At 42.3% G+C, this 22,418-nt stretch overlaps 2 protein-coding genes across 2 annotated transcripts; both read left to right on the forward strand.

Moving 5' to 3' along the window:
- The first annotated feature begins 2,948 nt into the window (after window positions 1-2,948).
- Window positions 2,949-7,091, forward strand: vgll4l (vestigial like 4 like). The gene is made up of 5 exons (XM_037098514.1): window positions 2,949-3,334; window positions 4,927-5,050; window positions 5,167-5,416; window positions 6,013-6,094; window positions 6,241-7,091. The coding sequence occupies exons 1-5, from the start codon at window positions 3,268-3,270 to the stop codon at window positions 6,540-6,542; spliced, it is 825 nt and encodes a 274-aa protein (XP_036954409.1). The 5' UTR covers window positions 2,949-3,267; the 3' UTR covers window positions 6,543-7,091.
- Window positions 7,092-11,335: 4,244 nt separating this feature from the next.
- slc20a1a (solute carrier family 20 member 1a) lies at window positions 11,336-20,514 on the forward strand. The gene is made up of 11 exons (XM_037098868.1): window positions 11,336-11,870; window positions 13,255-13,861; window positions 13,983-14,123; window positions 14,221-14,306; window positions 14,913-15,009; window positions 17,484-17,603; window positions 17,795-18,001; window positions 18,135-18,606; window positions 18,690-18,875; window positions 18,962-19,046; window positions 19,993-20,514. The coding sequence occupies exons 2-11, from the start codon at window positions 13,507-13,509 to the stop codon at window positions 20,146-20,148; spliced, it is 1,905 nt and encodes a 634-aa protein (XP_036954763.1). The 5' UTR covers window positions 11,336-11,870; window positions 13,255-13,506; the 3' UTR covers window positions 20,149-20,514.
- The last annotated feature ends 1,904 nt before the right edge of the window (window positions 20,515-22,418 follow it).

The following is a 22,418-nucleotide window of genomic DNA, read 5'->3' on the forward strand; positions in this document are numbered from 1 at the left end:
TTTCTTTTATGTAGACTTTTTGTTAATATCTTGTTGTTTTCTATTTATTTCTGTTCTAACTTTATGAATATTTTTCTGATTCTTTTTTATTCTAAAGCTGTTGTAACGAGTGAATTTCCCTGTTGTGGGATAAATAGCCAGTCTTAATCTTAACATTACATGGCAATTTTGTAATTAGCAATGCAATGAATTAAGCAAACACACACACACAAAAAACCCATCTTTTTTTATTTTGATCCTGTCAGGGTGTGGCTTGTCCCGGGGAGGGGGCTGGGAGGATACTAACACTGATACTTCTAGCCCTCTACTACTAAAAAGATCCACATTACTGCTGTCTGTACTCTTTTTATAGGAAAAAATGGACACTGCAAAATAAAATATATTTCATAAATGTTCTTTTTCAATACAAGTAAATGCATTTACATTTGGTCAAATCAAATTACCTTCATGAATGCAGTGCTGGGACCAGGGGTGTAGCCATCATTTCAGAAGTGAGGGGGACAAATTGTTCAGAGGTCTACTGAGTGATTCATTATCCTCTCGCATTCAATTGCACCTCTCCTTAGAGGCTAAAGAACCACATAACCACAAACAGCACAGCACCAGGGGACTGACTTCACATCTTTATAATTATAGATATGAAAATCTAAAATGACATTTTAAACGGGGGAACACGTCCTGACAGCATCAAATATTACTGTCAGATACTGTTCCCCCTCTGTTGATTGTGGAAGGAGACTCACACATCTTTCAAATTCATACTCCTGACTTCTTTCTTTCACATATACGATATAGCACTTAGCTCTCAAAAATTGCTCATCTTCCATCGTAAATTTGAACTAAAAAAAATCATATTAAAAGCTCAATTGTCTATTAATTATCATCCAAGAACAAAAATTAACAAATTAGAAGAAGAAGAAGAATGTTTGAATGAAAATTAGAAGAATTAAAAGAACAAATGATTGTTTCTTATTTTGTTAGTAATATGAGTATGTGGTCCTCATAAAATGTATGAGTTGGGGTTAGAATAAAGGACAGCTAGAGATAGGTGGGCTATATTCTCTCTCTCCAAATTAGGTTTAAGTGCTGCTGTTCACATTTTGATTAAACAATTCATTACAAAAAATGTCCACATCCCAGTTTGTTGGAAAATATTTGTTGCAACAGTATTTCGGTATCATATTCAGCTTAAAAGCCACATTTAAAGACTTTTCCCATGACAAAATAATCATCACTAAACATTTTTTTAAAAAGGTGATTATTTATTTTTGAATTTCAATGCAGGCTAAGTATTTTTTTGTATTTGTTTAGTTAGCAGTTTATCAATTTGAAGAATAATGCCTTGCCTTAATGTGACCCACACACATGTCAAGTTCAGTCCAAAATGTTTAGTCACTGTCAACATGCCAAAGTCAGTCAGTTTGACTGCTGTGCAGAGACAGGCGTGGGAAAGCATTCACTCACAGAGCAGCAAAACACTCAGCAAAGCAAAGCTCTAAAGTCTTTGTTGATTTTATGAACAATATCACAATTACATTATTTACTCAACAGTACTGTACGGCTTCTGTTTTGTCAGGTTAATATCTGGTGGTTTCACTCCCGGGCGAATAAAGAAATATCTTGTCGTGTTATCATTTTAATGAATCCGCTCACCAATAAATCATGAAACACTAGCGGAATACTAATGTTCGTGTTGCAGTGTAAACACTTGGGCCTTCCACTACTGTGAAGATCCACCTCACAATTTGTCATATGGAGTATTCCATCATGTTGAGGATTGTGTAAACAGCTGGATCAGACAAAGAGGAACGCTATTGTGTATTGAAACAAACTTCACTAATAATACATCTATAGTAGAATTTAAACTACAAACTGTATCCATTTTTGCTGGACTATGTTAATCTCGTTTTCAGCATGAAGAGCAAAGGATCTTGTCACTGTGCTAGTACAGACATAAACAAAACAACCAGAAGAGATCTCTCTTGGCCGTTTGACGTGCAGAAGCCAAATAATGCCACAAAACAAGAACAACTGTCACACACTCGCAGGTTCCACACATTCTAAACCGAGATTTGCGTGTTCAAGAGAGGAATCTGCCACTGACCGGACATGTTGTCAAGCTCAGTACAACATTTTTGCCATTCTTTGATTAAATGCAATGCACAGGGCCCAAGTGCAGGTAATGATGGAGTTCAGGTTATGACTTCGGGGGGCACTGTTGAGCTTAGATTGAGTTCAGCGTCACACTTCTCACTTCTCATGCATGTATTCACAGTGGGACCTTTATATGCGCAGCTCTTTCTCACTTTTGAACCAATCCCTCCATCACTTTGTCGGGACATTAAATGGCCTGAAGCAGAGGGCATGAAGTGCCAGCCGACACTAGGGCAGCACAGGGGATCAGTTTTCTCAATTAACTTAACCATAATCCATCATAAAGACATAATTTATATGTTTGTATATGTCACATATCCCCATAATTATTCTGTGAGCAGCGTCACACGGCCTCTGTGGTGAGAGGCCTCCGAAGACTTTCTACGTGTGGCCAAACTCCTCGGGGTGCTCAGGCGAGATTGTTCTCATGGCAGCAGCATTTCCAGGACTTAGGAGTCTTTGTCTGGCCATCAACAAAAGCCTTTGGATTACTGGTGAGGCAGGCTCACAGTGCAGCTGCGTGCATGTATGGGCAGGTCAGTGGAATGACTGGAGCTCCGGTGGGCTAAGAGCTCGAAAAAATGCAGTTTGGTGAGATTGCAGATTAGGTGGGAGGGGAGGGGAGGGGAGGGGGACAGGTGCTGACTGCATGGAGGGAAACAAAAGACACACTTCACTTTGCTCAGAGAAGTCCTAAAAAAGACTGTGCAATAAACATGGTTCAAGACCAAAGAGGTGAACGTTTTGTGATGAAATCTTGTACGAGAGAGAGTGTTTGAGTAAAGCCAGTGTGGATTCCGTGGTGCTCCACTGACATTTACCACTTTCTACCTGAGAGACAGGCTGACCTGTGAGCTCATTCCGCCCGCAGGACAATAACAACGCTGAACGGCCTCCTGATTGGCCCAGACGGTAGCCAATCTGAACGCGAGGACCGAGTCACAGGGAAGCCACTGCACCTATCTGCACCCACCTGATACTTTACCTGGCTGAGCTCAGTCCCAGCATCTCATTACCTGTCCAATACAATCTCAAACTGAGGCTCATTGTGTGCTGTGAGATCCAGCAGTCAAGGTGTTCCTCTGTGCGTTGGCTTCAGTGAGACAAGCAGTCATGGCTGTGGCTAATTTCCAGTACATTACCCGGATGAGCAGCGGCTTCAAGGTCTACATTTTAGAAGGTAAGATTTATCATTACTGTTATTTTAATGCCTCATGTTGCTTCACTTCAATCACTGGAGCTAATCATGCCCTTTGGTTGTGCTGTAACACTTACAATATTACAGGTTTATGTGTTAAGATCTTTACAGCATGGTCTTTTAATATATATTACCTTCTACCTTATATTAAATTGCTCATTACAGTGTCATTTGCCTTTTTTGTTGTGTACATGATGATTATGTATAAACAGTTTAAAACTGAAAGAAAGAGATGTGACAGTGACATGAAAACTAACAAAAACTTTTAAAAGAAACACTGGGAAAAATATCTTTATCCTATTCATCAAGAAGGGAAAATAAGTAGATTTCATACAGGACATCTACTTAGACTAAAGAATAAATGACTCTCTATCAACACCAAGATTGAACTCATTTGAATTACTGCCTTTCTGTTACATATCCACAATCTGATTAAACACAGCAAAACAGAAGGTCAGGCAGCGTAGTCCTGCTGGTAAGAAGGAAGAAATATCCATGCCTGAGGCATTAGAAAATCAGCATAGGTGTGGTTATACCTCCCCCTCCACAATGGCACTCTACTCACAGGTGCTGGAGTGCTCACCAAGTAGGTAATGTGGATTGGGGAGCGAATACACTGTGAACAGCTTGTATTGTTCTTCCAGTGACCAACCGCATCAGCTCATTGTTAGATTTCAATAAGGTGCTTCATGCAAGTGTGACTTATTCTAAAACCCAGAATGACGAATTTGAATACAGGTGAAGGAGCTTTGAAGGGCTCCCGCTGCCCCATCAGTGTTAACTGAGCATACAGTCAAACAATGGGCCACAGTGTAATTATGCTGCCATTACATTTTCAAACAAAGCTCTGTGTTTTGACTGTAGGCATGACGGCTTCAGACATGATGTGTGTCAGTAGCTAAGAGTTCATGGATTTAAAACTATAACTTTTTTTTTTTTTTTTTGCCTTGAGTCAATGTTTGTAAGTGTTATAAAAACACCAAAAATAATTTCACTTAGAATTCATATCTCAATTCGTCTTATTCAATACACCAGTGACCTCATCAGCTTCCTGTTCTTGATGTGTTCCAACTTGTGTAGGTGCAGAAAACCCAGCGTGTATTCTCCCTGATGGCTCGTTCACAAATGGGTGCCGCCCAAATCGGGGTCGTTCAAAGACTAAGCTGTTAGATATGTGGCACCCATCCACAACAGAACCTGTTGATTGTGCCCTTCAGACTGTGTGATAGGGCTGATTGCCAACATTATGCAGAAAAACAACATTTACCGTTACCATTGAATCAGCTGTGGAGTGTTGTAAGCCTCACTGATCAGGTAGATCGGGTTCTACAAGTTAACGGAGTTTACAATTAACGGTGACAAAAAACATTTTCCCACGAATAGTAGTCATGCAGGTTGATGTCACGGATCAAAACAAGTCGTTACTCACCACTGAGTGACACACTGTTACAGCCGTAGTAAAGTCGTCACTGCCAGTAAAGGGTCATCCTTCTGGCAACAGTCTTTTTCTTTAGAAAATGGGCCTGAACAAAGCTGCTTATTCTAAACCTGCACTTGAATTTGGTGTTTTTCAGGTCAGCCTCACCTCAGAAGCGAAGACAGATACAGACACATGACAAACGACCGGCCTCGAGTCCCAACAGTTTATCCAATGAAGCGCAAGCGCAGCCACGAGAGAGGCCTCACTTTGGAGGAAAGGTTTGTGAAACAATTGCACTCGTGTTTCCAAGCGATAATTTACATTTAAACTGTGATCGATCAAATATAAATTCTGTCAAAGAGGTGTGACGTGTTCCGATCATTTCATGCTTTAGGCGAGAGCGTGCGCTGAGCAGGAGCAGCGGAAGAGCTGCCCAGAGAGCAGCGCCAGCACCGGCGGTGTTTAACAGGCCTCAGAGCCCTACATCCACCTGGAGTCCGACACCAAGCCCCACCAGCCCTCTGCCCACCCATGTGTACTACGCACCAGTCATGGATGAACCACTCGCCCTCATCAAGAAACCAAGAAAAGACCCTGAGAACACGGAGGAGAAGACTAAAAGCTCTGCTGCCACTCAAATCCAGGTAATTCACCTGAACACACAGCGTGATGCGGGATGTTTGGACTCAGAACTTGACTCAGGTGATGGCAGAGCTCATCTATAGTGGCATCACCGCACGTCCCTTTGTTGTCTCAGTGTAGCCCGAGGCTAACCACAGCGGTGGTACATCTCCCACCTGTAGTCAGCGAATCCAACCGCACAGACATTCTTCCTCCAAGAGTGCATACAGGCCTTAGCTTGTTGGAGCTATGCAATCCAGCAGGATTCAGGGAGAAAATGTGAGCAATGGAGGGAGGAATGCCATCAACAAGACCAAACAGACTGCTCCCTCTTTGACCTGCATATGCCACCACACTGGGAGCGATCTGTCTTTCACGGGCCAGACCCAACCAGTTTAATCAGTCCTCAAGTCGTTTGGCTTTTTTCGAATTGAACTTTGTACACTATTTGTGGTAATGGGACGACGTGCACACTGAGGTTTAGGTGATACTAATCATTTTGGGGGATAAACAGAGGACATAAAGCAGGGGTGCTGCGGTATGAAAGCGCAAATAAAGTCCTTTCTCTGCGTCTCTTCGTGTAATTAATGATTCATCTTCTTTTGGTTTGTTCCCTCAGATGCGTCCCTCTGTGATCACTTCCATCTCCTCGCTAAGAAACCCTTCCTGCAGACCTGAGGTCCACAGAGGCCACTCATCAGGTCAGTCTCACACTCCTGTGAATGAGTTAATCCACTAGACGGTCCCTCCCTAATCGTCACTGTCAAGTCATACTACAGACATCCACTCACTTTTACTGACTCACTGAGGTGTATTTGATGTGCGCCATTCATCCTTTCTCTTACAGTGGCTCCCAAATCCACCTACGACCACGTGGTTGAGGAGCATTTCCAGAGGAGCCTCGGAGCGAACTACCAGAAAGCCCGCTCCCAGCAGCTCTCCATCAGCCTGTCCGTCGACGACCACTTCGCCAAGGCACTGGGTGACAAGTGGCTGCAGATCAAATCCAAGTCTTCCTCCTGTTCCTCCACACCGCCCAGCAGTCCAAGTGTTACTCACTCCCCCACCTACAGCCACAGCTCAAATCAGTCCCGCAAGGAGTCCACCAGCAGCTCATCGCCAACCTCAAGCCACTGGTCCATCAACTGAATTGGAAACGATCCCTGATGCGGGAAGAGACTTGACTTTTTAACATTTCACTGCTCTGCTTATTGAGCGATGGAAACGCCAGCGCTGGTGTTGAGAGCTAACAGGTCCAGGAGTGCTGTCACTTTGGACCTCAATGTGTCCAAATTTAAGACACACAGATGAATGTAGCATGAATGGGATGTCCTTGTTTTGTTACATTTCTACTCTCTGCTTGTCGATAGCATCTGAGATACAGTGGATGACAATGTGGGATGATTGAAAAAATCAGCCAAATGATCCTGTACATTTCTTTTTTTCATTTTGTGTCCTTCTTTTAATGCAGCCTGAGTGCCACAGTTCTGTTGAATTATATTTATATTCTGATACATCTGGGTTTCTTATAGTCTAAACGACTCACCTATCTGCTGTAAGATAATGCTTAAAAGCTGTACACAAAACAAAGACTCTTCAAAAGATCTTGAAAAAATAAAATCTCAAAAATTCTTTCATTGTTTTGTGTGTGGTCGTCACTTGTGTCACCTGACACACCATTTTTTTAAAAATAAAGAATAAAATAATAAACTACAGATGAAAAATGTTGTTTTAGGATATCACAAAATGGGCAAAATGACCAAAGGTCGTCAAATAACCTTGTAAAAATGGGCTGGGTTTACCAGACAACCTAATTTGTAGTGAGTCAGTTTGCGTCTGCACCACGTCCGGAGCTCACATGCCGTTTTACACGGAGCCCTGTTGCCACACACTTAGTGGAAATTAAATGGATGTATGAGCAACACATTCGGGACTTTTTCCTGTAAGTTTGAGGGAATGTAGGCTGCATGTTGCAGCAGGCACCAGGCCTTGTTTTCTGACATTCCTGTCTCCTGAGAAAATGACTCTGTAAGATCCTACAGATCCTGTTTGGCAAGGGATAGGAGGGAGGGAAGCGGGGAAGGAAGGGTTGGGCTAATATAGGCCTGAGCATGAGAACCAGTTGAGCTCTTCAGTTACTTATTTGCATGTCCTATCTTGTCCAACTTTAAACACGATAAGCCACATTTTTAAAAGAAAATCCAAAGCTTCTGTCTCTGAAACTACAGAGCTGGTCAATTATACAGAGTTGGGAAATAACCGTAATGTGCCCACAAGATGGGTGTCGTGAAAGGAAAGTTGCAAATCATGGAGGGGAAATGTGTATTTAATGTGTTTTTACACAATAATTGTTAAGATAAATCGTTAAAAGTGGACAAGCTTATGTCATAGGGTGGTTTGAGTTGAGCCTGCTGCACAAAACCTCTTAAAATCCACCATACAGTAACAAAAATACGGCAAACACACTTGCAGGAAGTTCACACACAAAAAAGTAAACAACAGCCAAACTGCTGGTTATTACTTTTCCTCATTAAGTGTTAAAACTGGTATTTCCACATGAGGTGCACTCATTAACCAGTGTAACCCGAACAGGGGCATTGATGCCATCTAGAGGCCCTTGGGTAAACCTCAGACAGCCAACTGCGTCACAGCCAAATGGTCTCACGTTGCATGATGAACAGCACGGACAGCTTAAAAACACAACTCCGCCGCTGAACGTGTTGTCGTGGGCCAAATGCTGCCTGACAGAGTGACCTTTAGAAACTAAACAGAGAGAGAGAGAGAGAGAAAGGGAGAGACAATCCTTTGCTCGGTTTACCGCTAGGAGGCGACTCCATTACAGGTTTTCACAGCTGCATGCCACACTTCATTCATATGCTCTTAAGCCACTTAAAATCTTATTCAGCAGTACTACAATGGACAGGGGCCAGTCTGTATGAGTGATTACCTTGCACCATTTGCAGCTTAAAGGTTCTTAACTATAATTTCGGAATATACACCCGTATCTAAGATGAACTCTTTATTCGATGCACTCAGCCACAATAATGCATGAAATGAATAAAAATGTGCCCAACTACAGAGCGCTGCCATCTAGTACGGCTGAGTTGAAAGTGGCTGTCATGAGAATGCTAAGAGAAAAAACTTCTCAAGCTGCTCCACAACAAATGCACATTGTCGTTTGAGGCAACAATAAAAGATAATTATGATTCTAAATACCTCAAACATGACAGAAAACAACATTTAACTCAATTTGACTGTGGCAGTGGTAATTAAGTTTGGACTACAGTTTAGAGGATTGGCCCGAGCCCTCTGGGAAAATTCTTGCACTTTGTCTTGTCTGTCGAAAGTTAGATCACTGTCAACACAGCATGAAGCATTTTGTAAATAACTGAAATTACAGCCGTAATCTCATGAGAACATGATTGCATGGAATGACTTTGTCTCTGTCGGGGAGCAGAGCACGATTCATTTTCAAGCTTCTGGTTCCACCTCTTTGTATTTAAATGATCAAAGATGTGGGATAATTGTTTGAATGATAATTGTTCGGTCACGAACCGCTGGGTGGCAGCTTTATTTAACCCACAATAGCAACTGGATATGATTTGAATCAAGCCCTTTAAATCAGCTTTATGCTTACTCCAAGTTTCTGGCCACGTGAACTGCTGTGAAGTGCAGCTGCACTTCATGTAACATCCACCGAGACATTTTAATAGACAACAAACCCTCACCAGCATTTGTCGCAAACATTATCCCAGTTATATAACAGCACAAACAAATGTTTGGGGGTTTTTCTTTTAAAGGATAAAACGAGACATAAATGGAAAAAAAAATCCAACAACAAAGAATCCACAAACACTATTTGTGATTAAAAACTAAAAGGAACAACATCGGCTGAGACGTAAGAATAAATCGTTGTACGGATCATGCATATCATATCAACAATTATGCATTACCCGTTATATCACCCTCATCTTACACGTATATGAGCTGACTGTCGTGTCGACATGAGGAGCAGGAGATGGTGGGAGTCTGACAGCGGGGAGAAAACGAGAAAACATTGTTCGAAACCACTTGAATCATTTAAGGAGACATTTTCAAGCCATGTTAGCGGCAACAAAACCGCACATTTTTGACTACACATCTGGACGTTTTACTGCTCTGTCGGTGGCTTTTTTTTTTTGCAAGATGTTAGGACACTTTCCGACTGTGTTAGCTGCAACAAACACATATTTCAGATGAGGCGTCCAGACATTTTACCAGCTGTGTCACTGCCAGAAAAAACTGACATTTTTGACGAGATGTCGGGAAAACACCATGTCACAATTTCAGAGCCATGGTAGTGGCAACACCTAACCCTAAACAGTCCAAAAGCACAATATAAGCCTCCCCTGTGAGGGGAGCCTGCAGTAAATAATGTCTGTGGTTTGTAGAGTACATACAGAACCGTCCTTCACAAGTTAATGTTTGGCCGCCAGTTTCTTACTCTCTGGATGTCAGTGTAGCTGATCTGAGCGGGAGAAAACTCATAGTGTAGCAATATTTTTGGTTTTCAGATGTACACTCAGCAAATGGATGCTTGAAACATCAGCTCACCAACACAAACTGAAAGAACACTTGTTTAATATGACACAGGATGTGCTCGCCGATGCCTTTTTTTCTTTCTGAAAAGCGCATGCGAGCGACTCAGACACGGCGCAGGTTTTCTGCCACCTTCACATTTTGTTTCTCTGGCGGTTGAGAGTCACAGTGATTTGGACCTGTCACATGCTCCGGGAAGGTCAAAATGTTCCACACGATCCAAACTACATCATCCGGCAGACACTTAATAAATGAGTAATGAAGAGGAAGCCATCAGCAGATTTGGAGGCAATGTAGCATCTCGGAAAAGAGTGGATTCTGCTGACAGCGAAGGCGGCCTGACAGAGTTTTGTCAGTACAGTGAGTATTCATAATAGGTTGATGAGTAACGTCCCGTAGTATGTGACTGTTGCTTCATCGTTTGCTTGGGTCCACCTGCTTCCTGGGCTGTGCGCACAACGGGGGATCTTACACTGACCAAACTTTAGTTCAGCTGGGTCAAATCTTTGCAGAATGCATATTCCTGTGGGGGGAATACTCTAACATTCTTGCGGCAAGAGACAGACGAGAAGAGAGAGACACAAGGAAAGGAGGGACTTTTTTTGTAAAAGTCTATAAAAGGACTGTGTTATTTTTATAATGTAAAACCATCAGTCGTTTTGTTCTCGCCAGTCCACAGTTATTTCTGGAGCTTCACAGCGAAACAGTGCTGCAATACGCTGCTCACAATCTCATGTGGTGTAATCCAAGTCTCCAGAAGCCTCCGAGATCTCACACTGATTTGAAAAGTCGTTTTAACGCCTTTCTTCAGCCAAAATCTTGACTGTAGCCTCCAAGCTAACAGTGTTAGTTTGCGCCACATCTGAGGTATTTCAACCACGAGGATGTAAAGAACATGTTTTTAAATTAATTTGGGCTCTTGGGGCTCCCAGACACTTGGTTTAGGCTGACGCAGCCATTTTATGGTCATCTTATTTGTATCACTTTTTTAGTCCCAGACACTTTTTTGAAAAAAGATGCTGCAGCGCTGTTTTGCTGCTCCAGATATGTCTTCATGAACTACGAAACTTTGTCCGAAATTTGCATCAGCACAGGGCTGCCTTTTAACTTTTGGGTGTACTTTTCCTTTAAAAACGTGCTACTTTGGCTCTGACTCCGTGATCTGCAATTAACTAGTAACTAGTTTCATAAAGTCAAACAAATGTAGTGGAGGGGAAAGTCAGTAGATCATTTTTGGGTGAACTGCTCTTTTTACTGGGTCTAAACAGGTGAAGTGTGGCCAGTAGGGGGCGCCAGAGCGGAGGCATCCTCGTTATCACCTGTGGTCACTTCATTAAATAACCATCAGCTCATTAAGCACGTGTTTCCTATTTGTATCTGTATTTGTAAAGGAGCAAAACCGGGCCTATAGATAGTCTCCAGGAATATTATGGGAACATTACGCCGATTCCATCGTAAATAACAAACCCTGATGACCGTAAACACGCAGTGGCCCGGAGTGTTGCGCTCCCCTGCCTCCGCAGCGTGAGGAGGATATATTTAGGCAGAAACAAAGGACATTTCTGTGTCTCCGCGGCGGCGAGGGGAAAACATCATTTGGGGATTTCGGCTTGAAACGAACACAGTCAAAAGACAACTGTAATTATTCCTCCGTGCCAACAAGCAGCTACACATTAACTTCAGACGGCAGAGGTCCCATGACTGGAGAGGCGTGCACCGAGAGCCGCTCGTATATAAAGCAGCGTCCAGCACCGGTCTGTCAACCATCACACACAGTGCTGGACTCTGACACACACACTCACACACACACACACGCTGACATCCTCTCAGTGAGCTGACACAGGCTGATCTCCCCCCTCACGCAGCGCCGGATCCGAACCCTCCACGTCGCCCTCACCTGTGAGTATATCCTTTCTCTCCCGACTCTCACGTTTCCTCTGATTTTGTTTTCGTCGTCGCGACATTCGAAATTACGCAATCTCAGCTAAGGAGATTAACATACCGCAGTTTTCTATACTGATGGAGAGTTTTGTTGGAAATGACTGGCCGCAGACGGTCCTGGATGAATGGGCCAGTCATCCGGCGGCTCCAAAGCCCCGTTCTGACGCGTAAAGTGGATTTAATGTGTGGTTTTACTACGCAGCCGACATTTTGACAGACTTTTGGCCGCTGTAGTGACTGTTGATGAATGTTGGAGACAAAGTGCTACAAGGACATTTTTAGACAGGTCCTTCATTACACAGACAGATTTCTCAGCTGTTCCTGGTCCAAGATCAAATCCTATTATAACACCCCAGGAGACTAAACACTCTGTAAAGGGCAAAGTCACTGTTGTACTAATAGACCGATATGTTTAATAATGATAATAAAAATAATCGTCAACATCATGATAAACATGCACATTGCATCATTTAGGAAGTCTTTTTGTTTTTTGTTTTTTTCTCATGAAAATAATTCCGTTAATTTCCTAAATAAAATGTGCCTGCAAGCTGCAGTTTCTGACTCTGACTCCAACTAGAGCGCATACCTCCACCAAGGCCACTTTATCCACATCAGTTTGTCCTCACTCTTAGATAACCAGCAAACCTTCTGTCAACACAGCTGATCTTTTTAACCAGGATCCACGCAGTATTCCCTGACTGATGAACAGAAATGTTGTGAAACGTCACGTCACGTCGTATTGGGTGGTGCACCAAACAAAAAGTGCATGGAATTTTTGAATTAGTGCTGAAAAGAGGATCTGCCGCAAACACAAGTTTTGCTCAGCGAGACGGTCTTCACAGATGAACACCGCTCGTAAAACTTTCTAACCATCAAAGTGAGAAATAAACCCCTGGATCTGCTTCAGAAGTTAATGGGGTCTCTTCTGGGCCCAGACCCATCATCTATCCAAGTGTCGTGGAAATCCGTTCAGTAGTTTTTGTCTAATTTTGCTGACAAACCAACTCGCCAACAAACGTACACGTGAATTGAAAACATAACGTCTTTGGCAGAGGTAATTAACCGAGCGCTCCCCAGCCTCAGACATAACTCTACAGTAATTTTATGTTACAGCAATTGTATGTCAGACACTAATGTGGCTCAGCTCATTATGACTTATTACTGATATAAAGCACTTTATTATAAAACCACTTCCCCTTGCCACAGCATGCTGTAAATCATTCCCCACTAAACACAATGAAGCTGTTTGGTTCTGGGCTTGTTAATCTGTAACCTCACCTTTGTTTTGACCCTGTAAATAAGGAATATTAGCCACTAAGTTATGTGTTTTGTGTCTTTGCAGTGTGTATCATCGCTGTCACAATGGGTGTCTCTCCTGTTTCTGAACCCTGTTTTATGGTGAAGCCTACAGATGAACTCTGCACACCAAGCTTGCAAAACATTCTGACTTCTTCACAGTTGCACCTTTAGAACTGAGCCAAGAGGTTCTTTTATCCATTGTGTTGTAGGAATTTATTTATCAAACTACCGTATATTACCTCATAGGTCGCTGTCAGACCACAATAAATTAGCTTGGTTTGATTGTTCTCATTAAATGATGATGGATACAAGTACTCTAGCGAGCCTGGCTGCCGTCACCACCATGGCTGTGGCCGCTCAGTCTGACCTGTCAGGCTACACATGGCTGCTGGTGTTAGGCTTCGTCATCGCCTTCATCCTGGCCTTCTCTGTGGGAGCCAACGACGTGGCCAACTCCTTTGGTACCGCAGTGGGCTCTGGAGTGGTCACCTTGCGCCAGGCCTGCATCCTGGCCACTATCTTTGAGACGGTGGGCTCGGTGCTGCTGGGGGCCAAAGTCAGCGAGACCATCCGACAGGGGATCATTGACGTCCGGATGTACAACGGCTCCGAACACGTCCTGATGGCAGGCTCCATAAGTGCAATGTTTGGTGAGCATTCACATACGTTACACAGAACTGTTTAAATGGTGCAGTGAAAATAAAGGAGACGCAGTGACGAGTGAATTTTCAGATTCTGAGAAGAGGCCTCGCTCATGTGTTTGTCCCGCAGGCTCTGCTGTGTGGCAGCTGGCTGCCTCATTCCTGAAGCTCCCCATCTCTGGAACCCACTGCATTGTTGGAGCCACAATTGGATTCTCCATGGTAGCCAGGGGTCACCAAGGGGTCAAATGGATTGAGATACTGCGCATCGGTGAATAGATGTTTTGAAAGTATTTGCTTTAACGAGAAACACAAATGCTATAAGCTTAGTAATCAATGTTATTTTAAATGTCTTTTAATCTCCAAAGTGGCCTCCTGGTTCCTGTCACCTGTGCTGTCAGGCATCATGTCAGGAGTCCTCTTCTACTTTGTCCGCAAATTCATTCTGAATAAGGTAAGTGTAAAACTAAAACTAACTAGTGGACATGGTTGATTGTGAGTGTAATATTTAAGTAACTAATGGTAAGTGAAGTCCTCAGAAGCACCAGTATCACAATTTGAAATATTCCATTACAAACACAAGTCCTGTATTTAAAGTAAAGTCTAGATTAAAGGTGCACTATGTAGTTCTGTAGAGTAAATTTTAATCAGAAGGGAAAGATCTTCACTGACTGATAAACAGACTCTCTTTGTTTGCATGACTGAATAAACAAACTGACCTTAAAGGACAATACAATTCCATACTGTTGGACCCTGCCACTCTCCTAACAGTTTTTTTTTTTTTTCTGGATCCTTTTTTCCTCTGAGAACAGTTTGTTTATTGAGTTATGGAAAACATAATATTTCTGAGTTTGTATTATTACCTCATTAATATCATAAATATTCAAATTCTGAGTTTTCTTTTTCAAAAACTACATATCAGCCCTTTAATGAAAAAGTATTGGTACTATTAAAAAAACATATTTAAAAAGCTACAGTTGTTAGCATGCTAACCAGCTAGCTAGCCAGCTAAGTAGCTTAGATTATGACCCAGACATGTCTCACACACTCCTCTCCACAGGATGACCCCGTCCCCAACGGCCTCAGAGCTCTCCCTGTCTTCTATGCCATCACTATGGGCATCAACCTCTTCTCCATCATGTTTACAGGAGCACCACGTGAGTACCGTGTCCACACATTCCCTCATGATTGTATTGACTCTCCCTCACCGCACTGCTCTAACACAGCAGCTGTTGAAAAGCCGGGAGCGAGGCGAGGTCTGAATAAAGTTTCAGTGGAGACACAGAGGACATTCTGGTTGTCAGGTTGATGACATTCTTCGTAGGACGACGTAGGTGACGAAACTTAGGAAACACGTAGTTTAAAAAAAGAGGACATCATTAGGACATCCGTCTGCTTAACTGTTCCCTTAAAGATAACGCCAGAGGAAAAAAAAAAACAAAACTCAGACACATGTTAAGACAGGACTGCACAGGACTAAAACCAACAAACATAAAGTAAAAGCAGTTGAATGGGAATTTAAGAAAGATAAAACTATTAAATGGACAATTTCCACTCCTTTTTGTTTCATTTGCAGGATTGAACTTATCAAGGAGTCAACTGGCCTGGGCCCTTCAACTGAAGGCTGCAGGCCGGTGTGTGGGGTCAAGGAATATAACACACCATAACTCCTGCTGTGCAAAATTACAGCACACTACAGCAGAGCGCACCTCTCACACTGATACTGCACACACGCTCCAGCCAACACTTTATTTCACAACACAGACACAGACACAGACAAAAACAACATTTTCTGCCTGCACACGTCAGCTGTGTGTGTGGAGGAGTGTTTGCGTGGCTTCTCAGCCATGTTGCTGATGAAAGTCGCTGCTTTCACCCCGTGTTTTTTTTTTTTTTATTTGTCATTAACCTGCTGTTGTCTTCAAGAGCAAACAGGTAAGTTGTGATAGGGAACTGTCAATATTGTCATACTAACCTGTCATATAACAGTAAGAGCAGCTTAGCCTTTGAAGAGTGGTGGACCGACTCAAAGTGTCAGTGTACTCTTGTGCGTACTATCACTTGGCTGCAAGACTGGGCTCCTTCTCACTATCTGACTGGCGGAGTGTGTTGCCTTGCTGATATTGCTGTCTGTTGGGACACACCGACACACTGGAGCCGACCATTGAGACGTTCTGTCTGCTTTTGAGCATGTCACCTGACCACGGCTCATGAGATAGAAGAGGCGTGGATACTTTGGAAAACTTATCATGTTTAACTTCTTGGAACTGTTGCAAAATGTAATAAGGGTCATGCTCCTAAAATGTGTCAGTTATTAGGTGTTTCAACATTTTCAAAAACAGCTTAAAGTGTATAGGGATTTATAAGCAGTGATGGAATGTAACTAAGTACATTTACTTAAGTGCTAGACTCAAGCCCAACATTGAAGTATTTCCATTTTGTGATGCTCAATACTTCCACTCGACTAGATTTATTTGATAATTTAAGTTACTTGTTACTTTACATACTGCATCAGATTTGAAGTAGTGCATTTTTAAAGGAACACCTCACCCAAAAAGGAAAATTGAGTCATTATCCACTCATCCCCTGTGCTAATGGAAAGGTGGGTCAAGTTTGATAGTCCGCAGAACATTTCTGGAGCATCACAGCAAGACAGAGTTTCGCGATCTCTTAAACAACCAAATCAGATGGGGCCTTGTTAAAAAATATCAGGCAAAAAGTCACTGAAAAAAACAACATAAAATGGCTCTGTAAATGCTTGACCAACAAAATCGAAGTCTCTGGAAGCCCAATGATCTCAAATTAATTTGAAAAGAAGTTATTTACACTCCCAACGCTTGGTCGAGCTCGTGCTCCCACAGTAGATGCAGTGTGCAGTAACATTGTTAGCTTATCGCTTAGCCACAGTGTCTAGTTAACTAGTTAGTCTAGTTAGTCTTTTCAATTCAGTTTAGGATCCTGAGGTTTATGGAGACTTGGATTAAGCTGGATGAGCTATAAGCAGCAATTTTATTTTTAAGTTTTTATTATCATTATTTATTTTTTTTGGTTCTTTTCACATTTTAAAACAAGTCCCCATCTACTTTGGTTGTTTAGGAGAATGTTGCAAAGCTGTTTCGCTGTTAATTTCTGCTGTTACTACAACTTTGACCTATCTTTCCATCCCCATGGGGCTGAGTAGAAGTATGACTGAATTTTCATTTTTGGGTGAACCATTCCTTTAATTAATTTTATTGGCAATTGGATAAAAGATAAACTCATGGATCCCAAAGATCAGAAAATACAGACTATGAGACCTAATAATTGTCGTCTGACAATCAGTCTACCCAGAGTATACAGTACATATACATGAACTACACTGGATATGTATAATTTACTTTTACTTACTACTCAGTACTATTCATATGACCAACCTTCACTTTTACCAATGTAATATTTTTAACACAGTATCTTAACTTTTACTCAAGTGTGACGTTTGGGTATTTACAACACACTTTTTAATGCTAATGCTGTCTTTTGTCACTGTTTTCAAAGACGCAGCATCAGCTGATGATGAATGAAACAAAAGTGTTGCGTTCCTGTTACTCTTTATCTGAGACGGAGCTCTCTCTCATGTCTTGTGTGTGCACAGTGCTGGGCTTTGACAGAGTGCCGTGGTGGGGTACACTGTGCATTTCCCTGGGCTGTGCCCTCGTCACAGCGTTGTTCGTTTGGTTCGTTGTCTGCCCACGCCTCAGGAAGAAAATCAAACGTGAGTAAATTCCGCAGACTTCCATTCACGAATGCATTTTTAGTGGCACTAAAAACAACTTCAGAAAGAACAGTAATGTAAAGAGGGTGAGTTTTTAATCGTCTGCTAGGTTGCATAGCAAATTTGGGGCTTAAACTTTTGCCTACAACGTGACATACTTGATCTCAGTGGAACACTGTGATGTGCTTTAGGAGACACAGCTCCTGCTCCGTGTGAAACTCCGCTAATGGAGAAGAACACCAGCAAACCTCCGCCAGCAGAACAGCTCCCACCTCCGAACCCTCAACCCCAGCCTCGTCCAGCAGAAAGTGAGAAGGTGGCTTTCAAACTCGGAGGCTCAGAGGAAGCTGATTTGGACAACAATGACATGGAAACCAAAGACTTGGATACAGGGAATGGTGAGAAACGATTGGCTTGGAATAAATCACAGGATTTATGCTTCAGCTGACATTGAAATGTCAGATATATTTCCACAAGTGGCAGCATTCATGCCAATTGCATTAGAATGAACATAGCATTTTATTTTCACAGGTCTAAACGGCACTGTTGGCCCTATGATGATCACCGATCCCCACAGTGGTCGCTCCCACACCATCCACAAAGACTCTGGCCTTTACAAAGATCTTCTACACAAGCTTCACATGGCGAAGGTCGGTGACTGCATTGGTGACACTGATACAGAGGAGAGACCCATCAGGAGGAACAACAGCTACACCTCCTACACCATGGCCATTTATGGTATCCAAGGAGATCCTAAATACAAAGACCTGGAAGTCGGGCTGCAGAGAAGATCGAGGGTGGACAGCTACAGCAGCTACAACTCAGCCGTGTCCACCGGGAGCACAGTCCAGGACGGGAGTGTGACTCAGGAAGCTGGCCCAGACCCCACTCCGGAGGAGGACGAGCTGGAAGTCGACCAACCTGCCGTTTCCTCGCTTTTCCAGTTCCTGCAGATCCTCACGGCGTGCTTTGGTTCCTTCGCTCACGGAGGGAACGATGTCAGGTAGGCAAGGGTGCTTTTCTCCTCAGGGATTTGCGTGTGTGCTGCCCTATCAGAGAATTTACAGAAGCCATTTTCATCACTAGCAATGCGATTGGTCCGCTGGTGGCTCTGTGGCTTCTGTATGAGAGCGGCTCTGTGGTGTCCAACTCACCAACGCCCATTTGGTTGCTTCTTTATGGTGGAGTGGGCATCTGTGCCGGACTCTGGGTCTGGGGACGAAGAGTGATCCAGACCATGGGCAAAGACCTTACACCCATTACACCCTCCAGGTATGACACGTATTTAAATCCTAAAACAACTAAAATTATGACATATTACTTTCAAAGTGTACCAATACATATCCCTTTCAATGTAGTGGATTCAGCATTGAGCTAGCCTCGGCACTCACAGTTGTTGTGGCGTCCAATATTGGTCTTCCTGTCAGCACCACCCACTGCAAGGTAAGGAAACTCAATTCAGTGTTTTTTAGTGGATTTTAGTGGACTACTTGGCTCTAAAACTAGAAAGTTTATGACAAGTTAGCTGCCATTTTGGGTCCTTTGAAACGGATGGTCCTGTATCTCAGATGAAACTGTAAAATTAGGCAGTGCTGATCTAATGTAAGTTAAGGTTCTATTACTGCACAGCCCATTTCTGTCTTGCAATGTTTTCAGAAAAAAAATATTTTAAAGTACTTTTTAAGCTGTAATATGAGAACGTTTATTACCAGGCTGCCATGTTGACATGGGAAGGACTGCAAGGGATTCAAATGTTAAAAATGTTAAGGACGCCATTACTCCATTCAGCCCGATCACCAGAATCACTATAGGCAATTTATGTTTCTGCAAACCATGGATATGTTGAAACTTGATGATTCTTTAGGTTAAAATGACAATTTTATGTACTGAAAGCACTATGCTTATGCTCTGGTTAGGTTTAGCCACAAAAACACTTGATTAGGGTTGGGGACAACGCCATGTTTTAGAATACCTGCCTCATTCTCCACAAACACAGCTTGACATGTCCAGAGGTCTCGTTTAAAAAGGCCAGTTCTGTTGGCACAAACACTGCTATGACCCAGTGGTGTCATGCTTACCAATGTTGAAACGCAGTGGCCCCTCTTCAAATTGTGCTCACTGACTTGGCAGCCTTCTCGCCAAGCTTAACTCCACCAATAATGCCTCCACCTCCTGATAACAAAGTCAGGTCATAAACCTGTTATGTGAACATGCATTGTAGATATGTAAACAGGCTTTGCAGAAACGTCAACTAGCAATATATTTTTCTAGTGACTGCATTTCTCCACTTCATCATCAAAAATCAACAATCATTACATCATAATTGGTTGTTTGCTGCTGTGAATTTATCATATTCAACCGTTCAGTGTTTTTTCTCATGTGATGACAGGTGGGCTCTGTGGTGGCTGTAGGCTGGCTGCGCTCCAGGAAGTCAGTTGACTGGCGTCTGTTCAGGAACATCTTCATCGCCTGGTTTGTCACAGTTCCTATCTCCGGGCTGATCAGTGCTGCCATCATGGCTCTCTTCATATATGTTGTTCTGTGAGCTGTAATGTTACTTCACCCGACGGACGGCTACCAGCAGTTCTTGTTTGACCCACAGATAAATTGGTTCCATATGGTCTCTTCTCAATGATGTTTATGATATCATTCACGGCCATTTAAGGCCGAGCCATAGATTACCCCCGAATGATGCAGGATCTGGTAACATCAGAAGTCTGTGACCCTGTATATCACTACTGTATGTATATTTGTATAAAAGCTATGTTGTAAAATCAAAGCAGTTTTGATTTAAAAAGCACAAATAACAGTTATATTCTTTTACGTATTCAGATGGACTTGAACAAGGAATTGCTTGATTTTTAAAGGATTTCAATGTATTTTACTCACTATTAAACATTTTCCACTAATTCGTATTTATTGTTGTGTGCAGGTGGGAAGGTTGCATCAGTAAAAACAAAAATGTTGTTTTATCATAAGATATGATGCTGATTGAACACGATTCCTTACAGAGGTTTATATTTGTATAAATGAAAAAAGACAAACACATGACACCATGTTTTTTTTGTATGTATGGTGTTAATTTTAAGGTTTAATCATCGTCATCATCATCAGCTTTATCTATTCTGTACCTGACTATAGATATCTTGTGTAAGGACTTGTATAGGCTCATCCTCAAATGTGAGTACTTTATTGTGACTTTGATACGACAGCGGTACAGACACAAACACATGCAAGATACTGTTTGTAGTTACCCCTGGTGTGTATCAAATAGCCCACTAGGTGTCACTGGTGTTGCAAATAATAATATAGGGTATTGAAATGACCTTCAGAGGTCACTTTGGGTGGGTTCCTCTGACTTAGAACTAGTTAGGGTACAGCACTGGAATCACAGGGTTGTAATTTTATACAGACCTCCACAATGTAGAAACAACCAAGCTCTGGCTGTTTTTAAGTAAACAGTGTTCATAACAGCCCTTGAGGACAGAACTCCGGCAAACTGGATTCCACAGCAGCTTCCTCAAAGCTGAACACAACCTTGTAATTACAGAGAGCTGAGTTTCCTGAACTTTACTAACATCAACAGGCCACACGATGGCGCTGCTCTCCAAATAATTGCAAGCTTTTGAGTTGGACAAACAGAGAAACCCAGATTCTTGCTCCAAAGTGACCAACCAACATAAAATGAGGGAGATTTGTCTGATTTTGCATCTGTAATGTGCACCTGTCTAATGGAGCTGAATCAAAGCATAACTTGGAGAAGAAAAGATTTATTCTTTACAGTTCTGCTGTACTTTGTTCTCCACACATGTCAAGTCAGACTGCACTAAAATGAACTTTTTCCCTTTTAAAAAAGTTGATGACTCAGTGACAACATCATTAATGGTTTCATCTGTCTAAATGTTTCTATTAATCCTTTTTCCATGAGCTGTTTTTAGAGCTGTGGTGATCAGCAGAATGGAGAAATAGTTCTTCATCAATGCCAAGATCCTTGTTGGCTACATTCAAGCACTGCAGGTAAGTTTCTGACATGTTTCTTTTCCCCAGAAGAGAGAGAAATGTTGTGGATTGGATGGCAGTGTGTACATGAGGTCGGCAACAGAGACAGAAATATTGCTACAACAAAATTAACAGTTTGCAAGGGCTACTGTGAGTTTAAGTTGTACTTTAAAGCCAGATGTGTACAGAACAGAAACAGTTCAGGGGTACAGGACTATATAACCAAAGCTGTAGTAGTGCACATTTAATGGTGATTTCATAATAGACTAATTTGAACCAGTTTAATTATGGACCCACCTGAGTTTGGAGAGTAGCTCCACCATCCATACAGAAGGTGTCGACAGATTCGGTTGCAACTGACACTGCAGCACTATCAATGTCACGTAACAGTGTGGGGACTTGACGTTTCAGGATTAACTAACCAGGGGGGAAAGGCCCCACTTCTATAAAAGCCTCTATACTGTATATCTAGACTGAAACCCAAAAGACATGTTACATTAATGTGGCAGCAGATGGTACCATTGTCTTAATTAGCAGGATTTACATCAAACTCTTCAACTGTGACAGACTGATGCAACAGGCAGACCTGGACGTCAGTTAAACATGTTACATTTGTCCAACAGCATCAGTGAAATCCTCTATATAATTTGGATTCAGACATTTGACCTTTCTGCTTACTTAAAATGTACAAGTAATTAATAAAAAGGTAAAATAAGTAATAGCACACCAGGAAAAATGATTTAACCATAGCATAATCATCGTATGGGAGTTCTGAAGACTGCAAGCATCCAACTGACAACATGAATTCAATACTAT

The sequence above is a fragment of the Acanthopagrus latus genome, chromosome 5, assembly GCF_904848185.1.
Source record: "Acanthopagrus latus isolate v.2019 chromosome 5, fAcaLat1.1, whole genome shotgun sequence".
NCBI classification, from domain to species: Eukaryota; Metazoa; Chordata; class Actinopteri; order Spariformes; family Sparidae; genus Acanthopagrus; species Acanthopagrus latus.